A 21962-nucleotide genomic window follows, 5' to 3' on the forward strand; every position below is an offset into this window, starting at 1 on the left:
TTTTTATGAGCTTTGCAAAATTATCTATATACTTTTTATTCAATAATAATATTTTTTTTGTTCATATTGAAAAATAGTATCTAGATTAAGAAATAAAAACATCTCATTTATATTAAAATTACTTTTAATTCCCTAATTTGATTTTTATTTTCATTTTTCTGTTTATCATAAAAATGTAAAATATTTAAAAATATATAAAATTAAAGATATTATTAACTAATGTTTTAAGTTATGAAATTAATCAGTACTTTTTTAATAATCATTTTAACTGTATATTAAGAATTATGATAAGTGTATTATTAATATTTTTAAATAAAATTATAAAAATAACAATTATTTTATTGAATCTTAAAAAGAATATAAAAATAAGAACCAATTAAAATAATTTTATTTTAAGTGTAAAGGTTTTATATTGTCAATTAATTAAAATATACAATAATATAGGTTTTATATTAATTATTATAAAAACTAAATTTTTTAATTGATATATAACAATTTATGATTAAATAACTGTGTAATATATAAATTAAAATTTTAAAATAATAATAAATAATTCGTCACTTGTCCTTAGTGTTGGACTGTCGTCGGAAGAAAAGGCCCAGAGGTTTATGTACTCTTCTCTTGGTTGAAGGATCAGCGCAGTGAGAATTATAATAAGTTGAACTTGAAAATTAAAATTGAGGGAGATAGGTAGAAAGAAAGATCCAACTGTCTTCCTCACTGCTACTGATTGAACTCAAAAAACCCTAAAACATCACTTTGAGAGAAATGTGTTCGTGTATTCCTCAGCACCTCTTTCTTCACCTTCACTTCGCAACTTCCCCAAACCCAAGGGTCACTCTCTTTCTCGCTCGCTCTCTTTCGTTGTTCTGATCATCCATTCATGAACACATTTTTATATTAACCTCTTCTGCAGGCATTTTCTTCCTCAAGAAATTTTAGGACGCGTGCTGTTTTAACCACAGAGAATCATGCTTCCAGTTATATACCTGCTGCTCCAATTTTACTTCCCGAAGGACCTTGGAAACAGGTTATTTTCTAATCTATCGTTTTTCTTCAGTTGTTTTATTACCGTTTTTCTCTTGAAACGCGACATTGTTATGATATCACTGATATTTTTAATGTTACTTTAAGTGGAAAATATTAGACTCCGTTTATTAGTTTCTGAGCATTTGATTTCGAGCATTCAGATTCCTGGAGGAGTCACTGCTGCGGAGGGATTTAAAGCTGCAGGAATATATGGAGGTTTGCGTGCCGTAGGAGAGAAGCCCGATCTTGCACTTGTCACGTGCGATGTTGATGCCATTTCTGCTGGTTAAGAAACTTTTCATCTTGCTGATTTAGACGTGTTGATTTTTTGGTTTTGTGCGATTGAATTGAGTTTCTTTCAGGGTCGTTTACGACGAATGTGGTTGCGGCTGCGCCGGTGTTATACTGCAAAAGGACATTAGACATTTCAAACACTGTGAGACTTTTGTGCTCCTTGCTAGTGTTTTACTAAGATAGAACTGAGCTTGCTTTGATTGTGTTACATGGTGAACGCTGTGACTAACTTTATTGATGTGCATTGGGGATGTTATATTTTCCTAGTCTTCGCTGTGGTTTCCTTTATGAGCAGTCTCATTGTCTGTAGTGATTTCTCTGATTCTTTCTGTTTGTTTGAATATTTTTTGTTTCAGGAAATGGGAAGGATTCCAATAGCATAATGTTTACACTGTTACACTATTGAAAGTGAATATTTCTTGTTTGATTGCTTGCTAATAAATAAATTTGCTACTTTTCAGGCACGTGCTGTGTTGACTAATGCAGGTCAAGCAAATGCAGCTACGGTAGGCCACCAAACTTCGTCTGTTTCATGCACCTGTGTGTAATATTGAATGAATAGTCTACTGAAGTGTAGCTTCATTCTAGTTAATTTTGGGCGTTGATGAATGCTTTTCAGTGAACTTGGTTCATTCAACTCTTTTCTTTTTTAATTTTAGGTGAAATTTAAAAATATTTTAGTGGTTGAGGTTTTTCTTGTCTCCAGGGCGAAGCAGGTTACCAGGATGTGATAGAATGTGTGGAAAACCTTGCTAAGGTATGCACCATTTAATTGTGTTAGATTCATCTTGCTTATAGGGCTCCATGTCAAAATAATTTGCACCTAGTCTTTGCTACAAATGTTCATAATCACAGCTACTGAAAATGAAGCCAGAAGAAGTATTGGTTGAATCCACTGGTGTAATTGGTCAAAGAATAAAGAAGGTAAATGCTGAGACTCTGCATTGGGTTTTATATCCTGTCTGCTTGTGTCCTTTGTGATATTGCTTTCTGTAATATGGACTAGGCAGGCATTCACAAAATTCTGTACTAGCCACTTGAAAAGTATTCCAACAAACTTAAATTCTGTTGTTTTCAGTGTTATATACTTCTCATTTTATTTGCAGGGTGCACTGTTAAACTCACTTCCCATACTAGTGAATTCACTATCATCTTCAGTTGAGGGGTAATTCCTGTTTTTTGTAGTTTAATTTACTTTCAATTTTTATAATTGAAATGCAATCATGTTAAGCAACTCATATTTTTTGTGTGATTATTAAATGACCTTTGTATTTTTGTTGTTTTCTTTTTTCATTCCTTCTTTCACCATTTTGTTCTCTTATTCTTTGAAAAATATTTAGCTCCAAACATCACTTGTTATGTCTTCTTTTCAATCCTTCATTTGGTCCTTTGTTCTTCAAATCTTATTAGCTTGCATACAGGGCAGATTCCGCAGCAGTGGCAATCACCACAACAGATCTTGTTAGCAAGAGTGTGGCAATTGAGTCTATGGTATTGCTTGTTACTATTGTGCTTGCTGGTTTTATGTTACAACTAGTGAACGTTTATCTGGTTTATAAGCATACATACATATGTAGATTGTAGATAAACACACATTTGTATGGATGGATGGACTTTGTCCTCTGGATAAGATAATAAAATTGCCATGTTCAGTTCACTTGAATGAGCTGTTGATATGAATAGGGTCAGTAGCCCCAAGGTTATGTTAGTGTACGAAATGTGAACTTTTTATATTATGAATATACTTTCTTTGTATCACAACCTTCTTTTAATAAATAAGCTATTTCAAATTAAAAATTCTTTCTATAAAAACATGATGATGTCCTTAGAATAATAAATACAACTTTGTATGATATTAAGTGAAAGACATTGTTTAATATTTTGTAATACTTAAATACATGTTTATTTCTGTTGATAGACAATCATGACAACAAACACAGATAGTAAGTTGTAATTGCGATTAGCCCTTGAGAAGGACAAGTGTTTTAAACAAATTTTCTAGACTGGTATTGAAATTTTGAGGATTGTTCTCAGGCATGAGAAAAAGTTTTATGTTTTCAAACCACCAATTCTTGAACCACCTGCCTCAAATGTCACTAAGACTGACAAATTGCATTGATATATCTTTTTTTTTCTGTATCAATAATTTTATCCTTTTAATCATTATTTATTTTTTCTATTTTTTATTTTTTCAACAAACTTATTTTAGTTTTTGAGCTACTATTTACTTTAAATTTAAAAAAAGATAAAATTCATATAATAATAAATAAAATTTTGAAAATAAAACAATTTAATAATAAATAAAATTTGAAAAAATTGATCCAAATTGCATTGATATTTTGCAGTTTATTTTGGTTCGATTTTCAAATTATATTTGAACCGAATTGCATGTTATTTTTATGTGCATTTCAGATGACTTTTTTAGTAAAAAATGAACCTAGCTGAACCACAAACACTGTTAAATATAAGATATCAAGTCATCATATAGATATACATGAGGATTAATGGTGTAGTAGACTGACTCATCATGGAAACATTATGTGGATCATTGCATGTTATAAACGTTCTCAATGTATGTTATAAACGTTCTCAATGTGATAGTAGTATATGTTATCTTTTGATCTGAATTCCTTACATTTTTTACATTATGAGTTATATGTTTTAATTTTATCAAATGTCACATGAGGACTTTTGTTTTTTAATTCCTATGCGATAATAAAGTTGGAGTTTAGGCATACAATAAATCATGTGAAAGAATGTGAGTGATCAATATGAAATTTGTCTCTTTCATGTGACGGGAATAATATTTATAAAGCCTTTTGATAGAGTTTGACAACAAAATTCATGACTGTGCTCACTAAAATAAATGAGATATTTACTTGAAAATGTCTGTTCGGGTGTCAAGAAAATTAAATTAAACTCTACAATGTCACACACTTCATGTGTTGTATTCAATTAGATATCAAGACAGTGATTTATTTTTTAGTGTCGCTCACTATTCATGATATTAAATATAAATAATTTACATTTAAATATTATAAACTAAATATTAAAAGAATCTATAGGGTCACATACAAGAACAAATCTGTTAAAGGGTTGAACCACGCTTATTAGGTTTTTCATTCTATAAGAGCATATTAGATGCATAATCCTAAATGTGTGGTAGCACTCACTCTTACTAAACTACTAGCATAGCAACAATGAAAGGTTTAGCAGTTTAGTTCATATGGATACTTAGATGCAGCTGTGACTGCTGTGTTTGCCAAAAACAGGTAATCTTAAACTGAATTAGTGTGTATGTATGCATGCTTTGTAACTATTGTAATCATGTGGACACTTGAGAATCTTTGTATTCTGCTGCTATTAACGTGCTAAAATTCCTAACAGGTTATATGACTAATGGAAAAACAAACCAATGACTTGACTGTTTTGGAAATTTCTATGCAATCCTCTGTTCTTCAAGTCATAGTTGAGTGCTTCAAGTATTCAACCATTATAGCTTGTTGCTATGAATACTTAGTTACTTACTAATGCAGATAAAAAGGAAGATAGTTGAATATATTGGTACAGAAATAGTCATGATATGTATGTTAGCTTTTCCAGCTTTTCTGTAATTCTGTGGACCTGAAATTTCAATTACAGTAACCTTAACTCTTAAAGTTTTGGAAATTAACTTTACCAAATATGTTTGGTTCATCCTTGAAATCTATATGTTTGTGTTAGTATATATGGAAATATCCAAAAATTTTTATAATACCTTAGATTATCTTCTAGGATTAGGTTTTCTGATTCCTCATTATCTCTGAGGATTAGTTATCATATTTCCTGTCTTATCATGATTTGTTTCCCTAATTAGTTAGATCATAATTAGTACAAATAAGGTTTACTGCTCTAGGTTTTATGAACACATAAACACATCTAATGCATCTCAGTTAATATCTATGTTGTCTTTCATTCTTTTCCCCCATACCTAAAACCCCATAATTTCAGTAGTTTGTTAATTTTGAAGAGTGATAAAAAAGAGATCTTATCTTATTGTTGTTGGGTATTTGTTAGGTCGGAGAAACAAAGGTCAGAGTTGGGGGAATGGCAAAGGGTTCTGGTATGATCCACCCAAATATGGCTACCATGCTTGGGGTATATCTTGATGCTTCTTTCTTATTTAGAATTTATGGATTTTCCAGTCCATTCCTTGAACTATATTTACTCTAGGTAATAACAACTGATGCCCGGGTAACCAGCAATGTTTGGAGAAAGATGGTGCAGGTTGCAGTAAACCGAAGTTTCAACCAGATAACTGTATGTGATTTTCACACTTCTGGATATTGCAAACTCAGTTAGTGATACAGTGGTGCTATATTACAGTTCATATAAATTTTATTTTCAATGTTCTCCCTGAATTAAAGTGTAAAAACGTGTTGCAATAATTTCACAACTGAAATTATATTATCATATGTCCAAAGATTATTAGCCAAATATAATGTAGTTCTCTTGTGCAAGGCTGCCATATTATCTCCAAATATTATCATTGCAATCTCCATTTTTTGGATTTTAATTGATTCCTACGTTGATTTTGCATCATTTTGCTACAGGTAGATGGAGATACTAGTACTAATGATACTGTTATTGCTTTGGCTAGTGGGTTGTCTGGGCTAGGCTGCATATCTTCTGCAGACAGTGATGAGGCTATTCAACTTCAGGCATGCCTAGATGCGGTAAAGTTGACCTAGTAAAATTTCATCACTATTTTATCATTTCTTATTTTTTATTAAACCCTCACTTTAATTCCTGAAATATGTAGGGGTTGATGTATGCATGATCCCTATCCCTTTTTCTTGTAAATAATGAAGTGCCTCCCCTGCCTCATGAAAATGTGAAGTTTTGAATTGATTGTCCTTTCCAGGTAATGCAAGGTCTTGCCAAATCAATAGCTTGGGATGGAGAGGGAGCAACCTGCCTCATTGAGGTATTTTTGTGGAGAATATTTGTGCTACACTACTGTTTACTTTTGCTACTGTGTCCTTTGCATCAAATATTAATCCTCCACATTCCTTGTGCATGAATCTTGATTGAAAATATGTCATCTTGCACCCCTTTCAAAAAAACCTCTTCTATTCATATATTTGTTAATTAACCAACGAAAAGACAGGGTCATTGAGAATGAAGTGCAATGAAGCTTTAAATAAAAAAAGATGCATTAGATCTAGATTGGAAAAAGAAACAAATATGACATACACTTCAAACTAACCAATGTTATGTAACTCTGGTACTTGATAACTAAGACAATATTTGTCATTGAGAGGCTAATCTGAATAATCAAACTGAAGATCTGACAAGATTTGAGCGCTTTATTGGAGAAAGAGACAGTAAAACAACAGAAAAGGAGACAGCGGCAGCCCCGTTCAGGTAGAAGGGAGGCTAACAAGAGAAAGAGAGAGGGGCACTTTTCTTTTTACAGGCACATGTGCATATGCCTTTTTAGTAAGATTAATAAGCCATTGTTGATGTCTTTTATGGGCACTTAATTAGTTCATCCAATTCTTATCTTCTATTTCTGTGTTTCAGTAGCTTTGTAACTGAATTTTGAAGTTCTTTTAATGTTGATTAGTGAGAATGTGGATCCAATCTTGCTTAACACTGTTATTTATCATCAAATTCCATCTTCATTTTGCAGGTCAGTGTGACTGGTGCAAATAGTGAGGCTGAAGCTGCAAAAGTTGCACGTTCAGTTGCATCATCTTCACTTGTTAAGGCATGATAATTGATCTAAAGAGTTCTCTTACTTTTTTCAATCTGGATAATTCTAACTCTCTCACATAACGTTCTTCAGGCTGCAATATATGGTAGAGACCCCAATTGGGGACGCATTGCTGCTGCAGCTGGTTACTCAGGAGTTTCTTTCCATCAAAATTTACTTAGGGTGGAGTTGGGGGATATTTTACTAATGGATGGTGGTGAACCACAATTATTTGACCGGTAGGCTTTCTGCTTTTGGTTATTTTATTGCATCTGGTAAATTAGTAGAGTTTTTTTCTTCTTTCTCCGACACTTTTAAAGTTTATTTTTGACACTACAGTTATTTTTTGTTAGGAAATCCTTAACAAAAGCCTTGAGTAATCAATTACTTTTGTCTCAAAAACCAGTCAGTATATGTAGAATTTTTAATGCTGCAAAGGGTATGACTTTACCATTTTCGATTGCATAAAGGAAATTGTTTCACAGTTTAACTTAAAACATGGATCATTTAGTCAAATTATTAAAATGTCCACTTAATAAAAAGCTCAAGAATGAAAACAAAGTAAAAGTAACATTGTTTCCTCGTTAAGTTCCTATGCTTTTCTATGCAACATTAGCTTTTAGAACCTGTGTAGCAAGAGATAGTTATTACTAATGGAGTTTGACTGTTATAATAAGAGAATAATGTCATTGTCAGCTATTAATTCCTGTCTTCCAACAAGAAAATGGTCAGTTTCCTGCTTTCACTTGTCAAAATAAAAATTGGGATTTAATATTCAATTTTAATTGGTAAGATGATGCTTATGATCATGTAAATTTATTGATCTAACTATCTTTTGCATTTTCACGAGAATCTTTGTTATATGCGAACTCTTCTTTGTCCAAATAATTTAGAACCAACCTATGTTTGCATCTGCATCGCTCTTTATTATACAATCTTTTAAGCTAGCAAATTGTAAGGCCACCAAATCTAGAAAGGGAGCAATTGTTGGAGATGGGCCCAACGCCCAAGGTTTGGCAGATCTATTCAAGAAAACAGGAAAAAAGCAAGGGAATATATGATTCAGTTAGGGAATGAGAGTGATATAAGAGGTGTAACTAATTGTAGGGGGGAGTAATTTTTGAATCTTTCAGATATCGAATTGGTGTAGTAGGGGAATTCATCCCTGGAGGGGCTAAGGCTCTGGATTTACCTTGTTGACAAATTCAATAATGAACATTTTTTTTCTTGAATCTTTCTTTTTACTGAATAATTTGGCTTAGAAACCGTAACAAATATTGCAGGAGCGCAGCTAGTAGTTATCTCAGAAAGGCTGGGGAGACTCATGATACGGTTAGAATTCAAGTATCAGTTGGTAAAGTCTATAACCCAAACAACACACTGGTTTTTCTTTTCCCTGTATTTTTTAAACAGTTTGGAATTTATTAGCGGCAGCTGGGAGTGTCTTTCTGTTATCCATGCATGTTTCATATTTACTAATTGATATTCATTTTCTACTTACAGGCAATGGACCAGGACGTGGACAAGCATGGGGGTGTGATTTAAGCTATGATTATGTTAAAATAAATGCGGAGTACACAACATAACCTTATGAAAGTCCCCACACGTACATTGGCATGGTGTTTGATTGTGCACTGGTTTTTTACAGTTAATCATATAGAAGACCAGTAAAATTTAATTACTACTGAAATCAGTGCATAGATATTGATTAGTATAATAAATGCTCATGAGGCACCTGTTTGATCAGTTGTCTTTGGGATGGTCCATACTGTTTCTCTACTGTTTTGAACTTGCTCCTTCCATAGTTCCATTTGTTTAGTTTGTACAACAGCACATGATTTGATTGCGTACATGCTCTGGTCGGTACCCAGTAATTCCTAATTTGTTTGAGCTTTCAGTATTTCTGCTGCGCTTTCAAGGGCGAATGAAGAAACACAGCATACATATAACAATCATGTACATAGCAGCCTTGTACTGCTGCTAGAAGCCTCGAATTACGTTTGAAATAAAACTGTACGTCGTCCATACAACCTTGATCTTTCAACATAGCACCGAGCAGTTTTCGACTACAAAACCTTAAAACTCTATCATGTAAACTGCCAGGAAATTATTTCTTTATGCAGAGTCTTGATATATACGATCCAATCAAGGGCGTTGAAGCGCTTCTCCAATATTTCTTTATGCAGACTTTTGTAGAATCAGTGTCTCATTCTATCGCATCACTTACGCATATCTACAATATATAACCCGACAATCTTCCATTCTCAAGAAACCTATTTCTATCTGTTGAAGCCAAGAAAGGGAAATGCTCGCAGGCGTTGTTGCAGCATACCAACATAGTAAGATACATCTACAAACTTCCTTTTTTAACATATAGCTACATTTTATCAACGGAGAAAACTGTTCGTTCAAATATATAAAAGAAGAAAAAGGAAGAGGATAGAAATTTACAAACACCAGTCACTCATTTTGCGACGTGTTAAATAAAAAGAAATGGTCCGGTAGACACAGGAAACAAACTGATGGCCCTACGCTGAACACCCAAGCAATTATTCAGGTTAAACATCAACATTTCTAAATGAGGGCAAGTCAAACAGTTCATTCCGCTAAAAATTTATGCTTTTCGTCAAAAATAAAAGCGGGGATTGCTGACAATCATTCATTGGATATCAGAACGTACTCATTTTTTCTTTCATTGAACAAAATAACATGCAGAGATACTACCGTTAGTTGTAACAATAAATGAAGTAGCAATAGCAGTAGTAGGGAAGTTAACAAAACCAGTGTCTTGAAGGTGATTGATGACGGGGTGATGAATCATGTGAATAATTTTCTAGATAAAGGAAAACATTAACTTTTACGACTAATTTTAAGCAACTAAGAATAATAAAATTATATCAACAAAATTTATTATACTTTTATAATTTTAATATAATAAATAATTTCTAAAATAAAATTTTACTATTAGATGTTTAAAATCAATCACATTAACATTAAAAAACCGTAAAAATTAATGGCTAATATTTTCAGCTAAGGATGGTAAGTATCATGATCATGTGCATAATGAAAATATATAGATTACTATATTAGCTAAGTAATTAAGTTACAATATACGTAAACCCCAATATTTCTCGTTTGCAAAAAAGCAACTCGTCTTACCCAATTCAATCGGCCCAAAGCATAACCCTCCTGTTTAAAATTCAAATTACTAAACTAGAAAAAAAAATTATTACAAGGAAAAGAAAGACATATGGGCCAAAATGGGAAGTTCTGATTTATTTGCAAACAACGACATGGATAAATCAGAAGACAAAAACTAGTTCAACTAAGATTTATATTATAACCAAATAAGAACATAAATTTATACAAATAAGAAAATTAAGAAACAATTTTTAAGATTACATCGTTAATTAATGAAATAAATAAATAAATGATTTATAATACATTTTATATATAGATATTTAAAATATTTGAACTTAAATGAAATACTACGAATACTGCAACAAATAAAACAACTATAACCATAACCATCATTTCATTAACAACAAAAACGTTTTAGACACTGACACATACACGGCAATGTTACTCTTATGTGTAAGAATAGAATATTTATTTGGCAACAATTACTATCTTAAACGACGGGCGTTTACAGCTGCAAATAGTAACAGAAAGTAAAACACGTCGATTCCCCAATTCATTGATACCTTGCACCCTCAAAAGATAAAGGAAACCAAAACAGATTCAAGGCAAAAACAGAGCCGAAAACGCAAAAGCAAAAGGACGAAACGACACGAAGAACAGTTCCTAATGTTAACTAAGACTACTACGACGATCACTTGTTTCATCATGTTTCAGACGATGAGAGGAGGACCCAACGTGGAATGTTACCAAGGAAGGGACCAAATGGCGTAGAAGGAGTCCAATGGAAACCGAAGACATTATTTATGTGCGTAGAAACCCTAATTCTTAAACCAAAATCAGAAAGACTGTGTGCGATTGCTAACAAAACAGCATTCGGTTGAAGTGAGAAATCATAATGAGAACTCAAATAAATAATCTATGATTCTGCTAAATGAGAATTAATGTAGAACAATGACTTGTCTTAGATCTGGGAAATTGAGAGAAATGGGAGAAGCAAAGTGCGTTGACGAAAGGGAAACTTCTTCTGAAAATGAGAAATTGGGTTTATATTTTGTAGTTGGTGGACGGAGGAAATCCGAAAGATTCTCAATTGGTCAGAACAAATCGAAAACGTACACGTTTCAGTTTTGTTGCAGTTACGTTAAGCCCACTTCGTTCTTCACGGCCCAATGTTCAATATATATATTTTTTGTTTTGGGCCTAATTGTATTTTTTTTCGGACGATCTCTTCGTTTCAATACGGAATATATACTCATGAGCAAAACCGAAAAAAAAAGCACAATATAAACTTGTATATTATAATTCAGAAAGGCCAAAAAAGTGTTGACAAAAAAAAAAAAGGAAAAATGTAAAAAACACGATTGAAGTGTGACATCGGCTTTCTCTTCGTGCTATGGTGATAGTTTAAAATTATGAGGTGTCTTCTTTCTTCACTTTGATCATTTGATCGCGTGATTCACTTTTCTCAAAGGCAATAGTGGGTTTTTTCTTTTTGGGTTACAAGGAAAGGAAAACATATAACTAGAATGTGTTTGAGAAAATGTTAATTGTAAAAACAATTAATTTTACTTTATTGTTAATAAAATTAAAATGTACATACATATTTAATAAATTTTATCAACTAAAAGTCATAATTTTGACTGAAATTTACTAAAACCACAAAAGGTTTTCAATTTAGTCAACTTTTGTTGTGACTTTTATATTCTTAATTAATCATTACAAAACATCTGATAAAAAAATTTATAATTTATGAAAAAATTATTAAAAAGTTGTCACGTTTTAGATAATAGTTAGGCAATATCAAGTACTTTGCGTTCTCAAATCACCCAGAATACTCCCAAGTTGGGGCATCTGATGGAAGTTAATAACTAAGTCTAACACAGGCCATTGAAAATCTAAGATGAAAATGGCAAGGGCATGAAAACTAGCTCCTGACCTAACATATGTATATATATATATATCATAACAGCAACTACAATCTGCATATCTCAAGTTATAGCAGAATCAGATATCCGAAAATGAACGGTCTCCAAAATTAGACCTTTACGTAAATGATACATATGCCCGCCTTTTCATTTGCCATGAAATACGATAGTACAGGTAGAATTAAAAATAATCTGGCCTTGGATGCCTTTTAACGTTTACATTTTTATGACAATTAATTTGTCTCTCCAAACATTTCAATCTTTTATGATGTAACAAATAAGACTCTCAATCTTCAAATAACTAATAAATAATAACGTGATCAATAAATACTCTTATGATTATTTACATATCCATCCACATTAATTAAAGAATTGTAAAATAAAAATAAAAACGAAATTACATGAGTCAAAAATCTAATTGGGGCGTTATTAAAACTACCTACCGCGTTTAGTTCTAAAGTCTGAAGTTGAAGCAATAATCAATGTCATCAGGGTACAAACGATCACTGAATTGGGGCAAAAAACAACAACCGCCAAAAACAAAATGCACAATCACGCAACTATAAGATAAAGAGCATATAATTATTTATAGAAAAAGCTTCCATTAACAACTGTTAATAACATTACATCTACATTCTAATTTAAAAGATAAAAATAAAAATCCACAGAAAACCCTAGATCTCGGATACAATCAACCGGCAAATCCTGATTCAAGAGCTAGTGAATTTGGTAACGGCCTTGGTTCCTTCAGAAACGGCGTGTTTGGCCAATTCACCGGGAAGCACCAAACGCACCGCGGTTTGGATCTCCCGAGAGGTGATGGTTGGCTTCTTATTGTAGCGAGCCAAACGCGAAGCCTCCTGAGCGAGCTTCTCGAAGATGTCGTTGATGAAGCTGTTCATGATCCCCATGGCCTTGCTGGAAATACCGATGTCAGGGTGGACCTGCTTCAGCACCTTGAAGATGTAGATCTTGTATGTCTCCACGCTCTTCTTCACGCGCTTCTTCTTCTTGTCGCTTCCTCCTTCCTTCGAGATCTTCTTCTCCGCCTTAGGCTTCTTCTCGGCCGGAGCCTTCTCCGCCGCCGGCTTCTTCTCCGCTGGTTTCTTCTCAGCCTTTGCGGGAGCCATGGATTACGACGGCGACGAAGTTCTACACACTTCTTTCGGTCGGGCTTGCGTGTGCGGAAAAAGTGACGAGTGCTACGCTATGCGATGAGTGAGTGATAAGGCTTAAAGAGAACCATATATAGGGATTAGAGATGGATTCCTATTGGAAAATAGCGTGTCGCACGGATCGATGACGTGGTTGAATTATCTTCGTCGAATGAGGTTAGTTAATTTAACGGTTTAGATTACACTATGTTTTCCAAATAGGATTGCGTTTCTAGATTTTTTTATTTGGGCCCGTGATAAGGTAAAACAATTTGGGCTTTGGTCCATTATGTTCATAAACAAGGAAAAGAAAACCCCTCAAAAACTAACCAAAGAACTGTTGACCAAAAACAAAAAAATTCATGACAAAAATTTTTTTGAAAAGGACGATGTTCCTGAAAACAAAGTGGTAGACGAAAGCCTAATAATTGGTATCTACTCTGATCTCTCCTTTCACTTTTTTCTATATCTTGTCGATTTACATATTTTGAATTTGATTTTCTTTTGTTTTTGCTGCTTTTTTCCCTTTCGTCTTCGAAGGATTTTGGCTCTGCGTTCAGTTTTTTTTTTTTCGGTGCTTTTGCGAGCGATTCTGGTGAAGTTTGAGTGGATATTTCTAAATAAATGATTTGATGAGTTTTGGAAGGATGCGTGTCATAAAATTTGTGTTTTTTTATTTGATTCTTTTGGTTCTTTAACTGAATATTCAACTTCCATTGAGAACATGATGTTGAATTTATGACCAAATCAGGTTCACGTGGCTTTCGCATCCTTCAATTTGCTTCCTTATACTTATCGAGCTGGTTGTAGTTAGTTTGAATGCTTCTAGATTTTGAAAATTGAGATTTATACATTGGTTCGGAGTAGTGTTGGATTTGCAATTAATCAATTATGTATTCAGATTGAATTTCAGTGATCATTGTTCAATTTCATCCAGTTCAGAATGAAGTTTCTTGATTGGTACTTGAAGATTGGGGTTGGTTCAGCTTTGGTTGGGGCTTCTATGGAGTTGTTCATGATCAAAACGGGCTTCTGTGTGAGAGCTTTCCTTTCTTATTCTTTAATCACTCTTTCCCTGCCAATAACTTTTTCGGTTTCTCCATTTAGTGTTCTTATTGATACTGGCTTTTCAAAATTTATTATAATTTCTTATTCTCGTTTAATATGTTATGACCTTTTGAGTTGCCTAATAGGGTTATTGATTTTGGTTACTAGAATTTGTATCTTGAGATTTATATTGCCTCCAGTACTGCTAGATAGTAGATACACAATTCCATAACGTCCTGATTCTTTATTTTTGGGGAGTGTCATGGTTATCCAATAAGAATATTTGGGAAATATCATGCACTCTGAAATAATTTTTTTTCATATTATTTCTTTTGGTCAAATTGCTCAATCAACATAATATTTGCTTATGATGAGGTGTTAGTAATTGTTTTGTTAAAGTAGTTTTAAGAGTTATATTTTGGAGGGAAAGGATGACAAATTTTTCAGTTCTAATTAATGTTCTCTAGTTTGATAATTTTTAAAAAATGAAAGATTAGCATAAATTTAATGTATTAATCTTTATCTTTTATATAAATATTATATATCTCTTAATTTAAAAATAAAAAATCGCATTTGCTTCCCTTTTTCTCTAAGACTTCACTTCCAAACATACTCTTTTGGGGTTTTGATAGCTCCTGTGAATTTTGTGCATCAAGGGATTTGAAGTTGTTTCAATTTATCTTTGCATTATACAGATGACAAAGTAACTGTTTTGGAGTCAGAAAAACGTGCCTGGGAGAATTCTCCAGATGCTCAGGCAATCAAAGAAGCGCTCAACCCCTGGAGACAGATTGATGCAGAAGGAACAAAAAAGTCCTGACTAAAGCGTGAATCATTTTCTTAGTTCCCGTAGTGATTTCTTAGGATCTTCAGATTTCTAATGGGAATACGCTGGAATAAACTGATAGCATTTGGACTAGCCATTGTGTTATGACTCCTGTCATGGAACTGGTGTTGCCTATCCAACAACATAGATTGCTGCATCTTGTCGACTTGACTCCAAATGAACGGGCAACTCCGGGATTGCTCAGTCTCACACAACTTTCAATTTTGTCTTTCTGCTATCTGGCTTTGAATTTTGGATTTATTTTTTTTGGCTCTAGAAGAAGTGTTCAGTGTTTTCTCTTTGCTGATGTGATGCAACACAGAGATGAGTGTAACATTATTCTCGATGAAAAAATTGCCAATGTCTTACCTTGTTTCATTTCCTGACATTTACCTCTTCTATACAAATCTTCTGACATAGTCACTTTTCCACAATTACATTTGACTTCTACTTTAGCCATTGTTTACTTCGTCTCCTACAGGCAAAGGAGAAAAGCATTTCAAGGTTGCATCTTATAGCCATGTCAAAGAGCTTCGACATTGTTGCCAATGACTACCATTTCATCATTCACTAATTTCTTGTCGTCTTCCTGACTGTCACCATCTTTATCTATTCTTACTGAATCTCAGTTTAGCTTTAATTTTTATTACGATAGCAGTAGCAAGTAGCAAATGTTGGTCTGGTTGAGAGTGGAGATGATAGAAAGCTAGTTTAAGTAAATTTCTTAATAAACGCTTATAAAAAAAAAATAATAATCAAGGATTTACATAAGTTATAATTAAAATATGTATCTCAATTCTTTTATAAGTATTATTTATTTTAAATGCTGAGGTGTTTATGATAATTTTAATAATTTATAAAAAAATTAATTTATTTTATCGCCTTAATTTTTTTTCCTATAAATGCATTTAGAAAAACTAATTATGTTAACTTGTCTCATATTATTTATACATTTGCGGGATAAGCAATGGATTTTCTTTATCATGATTCAAGCAATTTTTCCGGGCAACAATGGCAATAAGCACAGAAATAATGGCACCGTTAATTGTTACAAAAATGCTTTGCAAGATGTAAGAACCCCTACTCTAAATATTATGAGATTAGGCGAGAATATAAAACTTTGATATTAATAAATGAAATAATCATTCACTCAAAAATAAGTACATATATGTGTAGAATACGCATGCTGTCAGCCCTGAGACCAAAATGTTCATGCGACTGGATAGGATAGAAAGCTTTTGTTTTTCGGCATAATCACAACAATAAAATAGCAGCCTTTCAATACGTCTTCACGACCAAACAAAATCCCAAGCATCGACACTACCGCCTCAAGCTCTCTACAATGTAGTCCGCATACAAGCTCCTGCATAACAAAAACAAAAATGTTATTTTCACTTAAATTTTTTACAACAATTCTTACAATAAGGAAAGAGATAAAAAGAGGAAAATGTAAGAAAAACTGAGTAGCAATGCAAAAGATACAGTAAAAAGTGTCGTAGAAATCTGAAGTGAAAATAATACCATCCTAAACTTTACATCATTCTCGCATGAGTAACAAGATAGTACGAAAAATTTAAAAGTAAAACCTAAATTTTAAAAACTATCGTATATTTTGATAAATATAAAAAACTATTTCAAACAAAGTATAGAAAATCAATTATAATTTTAAAATCAATCCAATTTCCAGATCATCCATTACTTAATGGATGAAAACGGTTTAGTGATCATGAATCAGATGACCGTTGCTTACATGGAATGCTTGATCGCTTCATAGGCAGTTGAGGCAGGAAGAAAATCGTTCACTGCAACTTCTTTGTTCTCATTCTTCTTGTCTAAATTTCTTTATGAAGGAAAACATAAAAGTAATTTGATTTATGTGTTGCACTAAAAGATACTATGTAGTTAACTGTTGTGTAGATGCTAACATATAGAAGGTATGAATAAACAGAATTTGAAATTTTTAAAAGGATACAATCTTCAAAAAAACGACGAATTTCAGCTAAACGGTGTGGAGGAAGCTCCTTGATATCATTGTAATGCCGATACTCGGGATCATCAGCACACACAGCAATTATCTTGTCATCTTTCTCACCCTGAATTTCATCAATAATCAAATGAGAATTCCTCAAAAAAAAAAAAAAAAAGAAACACAAATGCAAAGCGCTTGTTTTGTGGGAAAATGGGAACGTCTGATATACCTGATCAATCATAGGCATGAGTCCAATAGCTTTGGCCCGTAGAAAGCAACCTGGAAGAACTGGCTCCTGTACAAGTATCTGCAAGGGTTAGCATCTCACAAAAGCAGTAACAACATAAAAAGGGGAAACACCTAATACACTAATACATACTGAATTAAAAATAATGATGATCCACAAACGTAGAATACAACAATTGTTGGACTACGAAGACCATTTCGTTGGCTCTATCATTGTTTTGGAGAATGTCAGAATAATACAAGATTAGGTATTAATTGATCCTCTCCTTGAATTATTACAAAAAAATATTGTGGAATTATATGACAGTAGACGCATACTGCAATTTTATTCTGGTATTCAAATTGGGATCACCTTGGGCTGGATACATTTTGAATTATCAGGCCTACCATGTAAAGTATATAAGTACCTGCATGATAACCAAGACATCCATGGGGTCACTGTCTTCACAAATAGTGCGTGGGATAAACCCATAGTTGTGAGGATACACAACTGACGAGTAAAGTATCCGATCAACCTGCACATAGATTCGTGTTTAGCAATATCCTGTAGCAACAAATGTAACAAGAGAAGAAAAAACTAGACAACCATAATTACCTTAATAAGTCCAGTTTTTTTGTCCAGTTCATACTTCACCTTGCTTCCTTTCCCAATTTCAACCACCTGAAAGATTCAGCCATAGTTCCCAACATAAGTATTCAATCTAATTTCTCAATAAAGATCTTGTATGACATCCTTTAGAGGAAATACAAAATCATGAAAATTTAAGCTCACAACTTAACAAGCAAACTTGAGAATGTTCAAAGAGTAGCCATCAAGAGTTGATTACAAAACATTATCTGCAATTTGTTAAGGCTTAGGCCATGTCATTCTACATCATTTAAGAGGAAGAAGAAAAGAATTCCATACAAATAATCAAGGGCCTGTTTGAAATATTTTTCTATTTTCAGTTTTTAAAATTTGTTCTAAATGAGTTCTGAAATTGAATAATAATATAACTTGTCTGAATGAAATGTTTTTACAACTATTTTTTCCTTTAAATAAAAGAATAATAACATCACAAGCTCCATTGTAATTTTCGTGAACCCATAGTTGCTAAGGAAAGCCAATGGGAAGATGACCCACTTGTCTAACATAATGGTCCACGACGGGTGTTTCTTTATTGAGCTATTTTGCAAAGTTGCCAAATTGATACCTTTTGAACCTTCACTGCAAGATGTTCCCTTGCCGTCAAGACAGAGAGAAGAAGATTTCTGAAAGTCGCACACCGGAAACATAACAAAACACTTGAAAGTGAAAATTTTACTACAAATTTGCCACTGTAAAAACTGAAATCACATCTTGAAAACATCTTTTGGGTGTTTTGATTTTCTAGTTTTCAAAACTAAAAACAGTTGTCAAACAAATTTTTATTTTTTTTTTTTTTTTTAAAACTGTTTCTAAAAATAGAATTCAAACAAGCTCTACATTATCCAATATGTTCATTGTTCTAACCATCAGTCTAAGATCCACCACCAATACTTGAATTTGCTTGACATATTATATCTAATACCGATATTTGAATATTTGGATACTCATTCGATATCCTCTTTACACACATTGCAACTTTGTATAATATAACCTATATATTTTCGGAATAATCATATCATATGGCTGTATTGAACAAGTATGCGTATCATATCTGTGCATCATAGTCACCAGTAGCCCAGATTTCAGTAAAGCATCAAATGATCCTTTACCATTCATGCATTCAAAGTGCATGGCTAGTCATCAAATAAGTAATTTTATGATGCCTGGGATTGTAAGTTTCAAGTCATATGCTTACACAGTTGAAGATAATTGGAGCTTCAGGTCCTGCATTGTAGGGAAAACACAGTTAGTATGGAAAATAAAATAAAAAATAAACAAAGAAGCAGTACGTTATGATCAAACCACTAACATGTCACAAATTTTCAGTGATATTGCTTACCAATCTCAAGATCATGCCACGGGTGTGCAGCAACAGATCTTCTGGTCAAGGATGAAAGAATCCTCTCATTAAGAGGAGGGTGTCGTGAATGATGAGAGATGGTAACCTTGTTTGGGGTCTCAATAGGGGGAGCCATATCTGCAGCCAGAAATAATAAACAATAATTTTCATCAGATCCATAACTGTATTTTTACATAATTTACCAACCATGACAAATAAAAAAACAGCATACCCAAATTTGACCTTTGACCTTCCTAGGATTATCAAAAGAACAGTGTCCGAAAATTAATATTATAATTAATACAAAAACAATTATCCCGAGGGCCCAGCACCCTTTTGGACTGAATTTATATAGCTAAAAGCATTTATTGTATTATAGATATAAAAAAATAATCATATTTTTAAAAAATAAAAATTTATTATTTTTAAATGTTTAAATATCTGATATTAACAAAACCGTAGTTAATATCATTAAAAGTCAATCAATACATTTAACGCGTGAACTAAGGCAGGAATTGCGAAAGTAAAATCTATTCTAATTCCAATCTAAAATGGATTGACATCAAGATTTTTTTTTATTTTTTTCCAATCTCACCGAAAGCATAACCACAGTTCAAAAATATGAATGGTTGCGATCATAACTTATAAAATCTCGCTTATCACCGTTTCGGTGACACAAAAGATGAATGGTTGAAGAAATAAATTTACGAAGGATGTGAAATCAAGCGGCTCACTTGACATTTTCAGATTCAGAAGACATTTTACTTTACCCAGAGCCGTTTCCGTTAAAGAGAAACGACCGAACTTCAACAATTACCACCAAAACATAAAACATGAAAAATCCAAAACGACCACAGATCTGAGCCAATGAAAATTTTAATTTAAAAAATAAAAAACACTGGGGAATGTTTGTAACGTGTGCGTGGGTGCGAGTAGTAGAAACGATGAAAATGAAACTCACCGACAAGTGAATGAGAAGCTTGGATCTAGAAAAGGAATAAAGAGGGACGAGAAGTGTGAGTGAGAGAAGTGAATGGTTGTTGAATGTGCAAAGAAGAGGGAGAAAGGGCTCTTATGTAGAGGAAGAGAGAATGTGAGGTGCACGCAACGCGTTCCCGCTCTGTTTGCTGTTTCACAGAGGCCATGCTCCTTTTACCTTTTCACAATAATCAAAATTTAAAACAAAAAACTAAGTGGAAAGAATCAAACAAAAATGAAAAATACCCCAGGCATTAATACAAGCAGACGTGGCTTGTTATAAAATAAGAATCCCAAATTCAATTAATGTAACATTACGGTGGTATTCATTTTTATTGACCGGAGGCGAATTAGTCAAATCGGTCTTAAATAAATAATCTTAACCTTATTATGATTTTTTGTGTTTATTCCTCTTAAAAATATAAAGACATACGGATTACTTGACTATAAATTACTTAAAATCATAAGATGTGAAACGCATTAATAATATTTATTGAATAAATTTAATATGGATTAAGCTATGAAAATATTATTTTAATATTATAAATAATTTTTAAAATACATTTAATAACACAGGTTAAAAAATAAATAATATTTTTTATTAAAATTATTCTATTTAATATTATTAATATATTAAATCTTGTAATATACTGTGTTTTTAATAAAAATATATTATATAAATTATTTTTTCCTTTTTTAATCATGTACATCATCTAAATGAGACAATCTTATTTAATTTAGATAAGAAAAATCAAATTTTATTTATCATATCGAAAATTACAACAAGAATAAAAAAAAATATTTATAATGATTAATTTATAATTAAAATAATAATTTACTAAGACTTATATTTAAAAATATCTAGTAATTATAAATATAAACTCTAAAATCTTATTTGTGATTTCATAAAAATATATAATAAAAAGAGTTGTTATTTTATTTTATTATATTTTTTATTACTATATAAAAAATATTTATGAAAGAATTTATACGAGAATTTGGCATAATTCATCCATGCACATGTATATATGCTGCAATAGTTTAGAAGGAGAATGCGGTACTCGTTTCCTACTCAGCGTGAATAAGCATCTCTTATCCAGTTATCCGAATATTCCGTTTAAATCGCGTTTGCAGCTATGCTCAGCTGGTATGCTGAATGGATCTGCCGTGTACACGGACCCACAGTTGACGGAGACGGCATTCCAAACGGTCGTGCGGTGCAATATGAAACCCTCCACCCCATCCACGTCATTCTCCAGACAGCAACGAAGCATCGGTTACAGGTACTTTTGTACCAAAAACGAAACGGATATTCGCCGAACAGAGTAATTCAGGCGAAAAAAAATTTCCAGGGCATGTTCCTTTCTTAAACTAATATTATTTGTTTTTATATGATTTTTATTTTTTAAAAATAAAAAATTAATTGTAAAAATGATGTATCACAAGTGTACCAAAAACTTTTCAGCTTCTTTGTTTTTTTTTCTTTTATCTTATTAAAGATAACATTTATTTTGTTTTTCTTAGTTCACACGTTTTCCTACCCCTTTTAAACGGAAGATGCAATTCTCCTTGTCATCCGCAATATTAACAGTTTTTCATGAATATGTACTTATTTTAAGTGCCATAAATTTTGTAGAGATTCCATTACC

The 21962-nt window shown here is 32.5% G+C and overlaps 4 protein-coding genes across 12 annotated transcripts; 2 read left to right on the top strand and 2 right to left on the bottom strand.

Annotated features, from left to right (window-relative positions):
- Positions 1 to 640: 640 nt before the first annotated feature.
- LOC113872349 (arginine biosynthesis bifunctional protein ArgJ, chloroplastic) lies at positions 641 to 8954 on the top strand. Of its 3 annotated transcripts, none has more exons than XM_027509842.1 (17): positions 641 to 834; positions 917 to 1030; positions 1191 to 1314; positions 1392 to 1465; positions 1785 to 1829; positions 2030 to 2080; positions 2194 to 2247; positions 2430 to 2488; positions 2745 to 2814; positions 5380 to 5460; positions 5536 to 5622; positions 5916 to 6038; positions 6227 to 6289; positions 6998 to 7075; positions 7154 to 7299; positions 8344 to 8414; positions 8564 to 8811. In XM_027509842.1, exons 1-17 carry the CDS (start codon positions 769 to 771, stop codon positions 8644 to 8646), a joined length of 1389 nt encoding a protein of 462 aa, XP_027365643.1. In that variant the 5' UTR covers positions 641 to 768; the 3' UTR covers positions 8647 to 8811. The 3 variants fall into 3 exon arrangements, with proteins under 3 accessions (XP_027365643.1, XP_027365642.1, XP_027365644.1); XM_027509841.1 differs by having other exon boundaries at positions 644 to 834; positions 2179 to 2247; positions 8564 to 8954; XM_027509843.1 differs by having other exon boundaries at positions 644 to 834; positions 2179 to 2247; positions 8344 to 8392; positions 8564 to 8787.
- Positions 8955 to 11700: 2746 nt separating this feature from the next.
- Positions 11701 to 15029, bottom strand: LOC113870955 (probable histone H2B.3). The gene has a single exon (XM_027507562.1). The coding sequence runs from the start codon at positions 13254 to 13256 to the stop codon at positions 12837 to 12839; it is 420 nt and encodes a 139-aa protein (XP_027363363.1). The 5' UTR covers positions 13257 to 15029; the 3' UTR covers positions 11701 to 12836.
- On the top strand, positions 13619 to 15730 carry LOC113870956. Of its 4 annotated transcripts, none has more exons than XM_027507565.1 (3): positions 13619 to 13711; positions 14218 to 14314; positions 15023 to 15180. In XM_027507565.1, exons 2-3 carry the CDS (start codon positions 14224 to 14226, stop codon positions 15145 to 15147), a joined length of 216 nt encoding a protein of 71 aa, XP_027363366.1. In that variant the 5' UTR covers positions 13619 to 13711; positions 14218 to 14223; the 3' UTR covers positions 15148 to 15180. The 4 variants fall into 4 exon arrangements, with proteins under 4 accessions (XP_027363366.1, XP_027363365.1, XP_027363367.1 ...); XM_027507564.1 differs by lacking the exon at positions 13619 to 13711 and adding an exon at positions 13985 to 14037; XM_027507566.1 differs by lacking the exon at positions 13619 to 13711 and adding an exon at positions 13985 to 14031.
- A 568-nt stretch (positions 15731 to 16298) lies between these two features.
- LOC113870954 (soluble inorganic pyrophosphatase 4) lies at positions 16299 to 20493 on the bottom strand. Of its 4 annotated transcripts, none has more exons than XR_003505716.1 (9): positions 20297 to 20493; positions 19336 to 19473; positions 19192 to 19220; positions 18562 to 18619; positions 17964 to 18029; positions 17776 to 17883; positions 17352 to 17417; positions 16904 to 17246; positions 16299 to 16516 (listed from the first exon to the last, which is right to left on the bottom strand). XR_003505716.1 is itself a non-coding variant. In XM_027507560.1 (9 exons), exons 2-9 carry the CDS (start codon positions 19469 to 19471, stop codon positions 16474 to 16476), a joined length of 651 nt encoding a protein of 216 aa, XP_027363361.1. In that variant the 5' UTR covers positions 19472 to 19473; positions 20297 to 20486; the 3' UTR covers positions 16299 to 16473. The 4 variants fall into 4 exon arrangements, 2 of the variants coding, with proteins under 2 accessions (XP_027363361.1, XP_027363362.1); XM_027507560.1 differs by lacking the exon at positions 18562 to 18619 and having other exon boundaries at positions 16904 to 16985; positions 17126 to 17246; positions 20297 to 20486; XM_027507561.1 differs by lacking the exons at positions 18562 to 18619; positions 20297 to 20493 and adding an exon at positions 20101 to 20200 and having other exon boundaries at positions 16904 to 16985; positions 17126 to 17246.
- Between the last annotated feature and the right edge of the window lie 1469 nt (positions 20494 to 21962).

The sequence above is a fragment of the Abrus precatorius genome, unplaced genomic scaffold (genome assembly GCF_003935025.1).
Source record: "Abrus precatorius isolate BTA unplaced genomic scaffold, Abrus_2018 Scaffold7, whole genome shotgun sequence".
NCBI lineage: Eukaryota > Viridiplantae > Streptophyta > Magnoliopsida > Fabales > Fabaceae > Abrus > Abrus precatorius.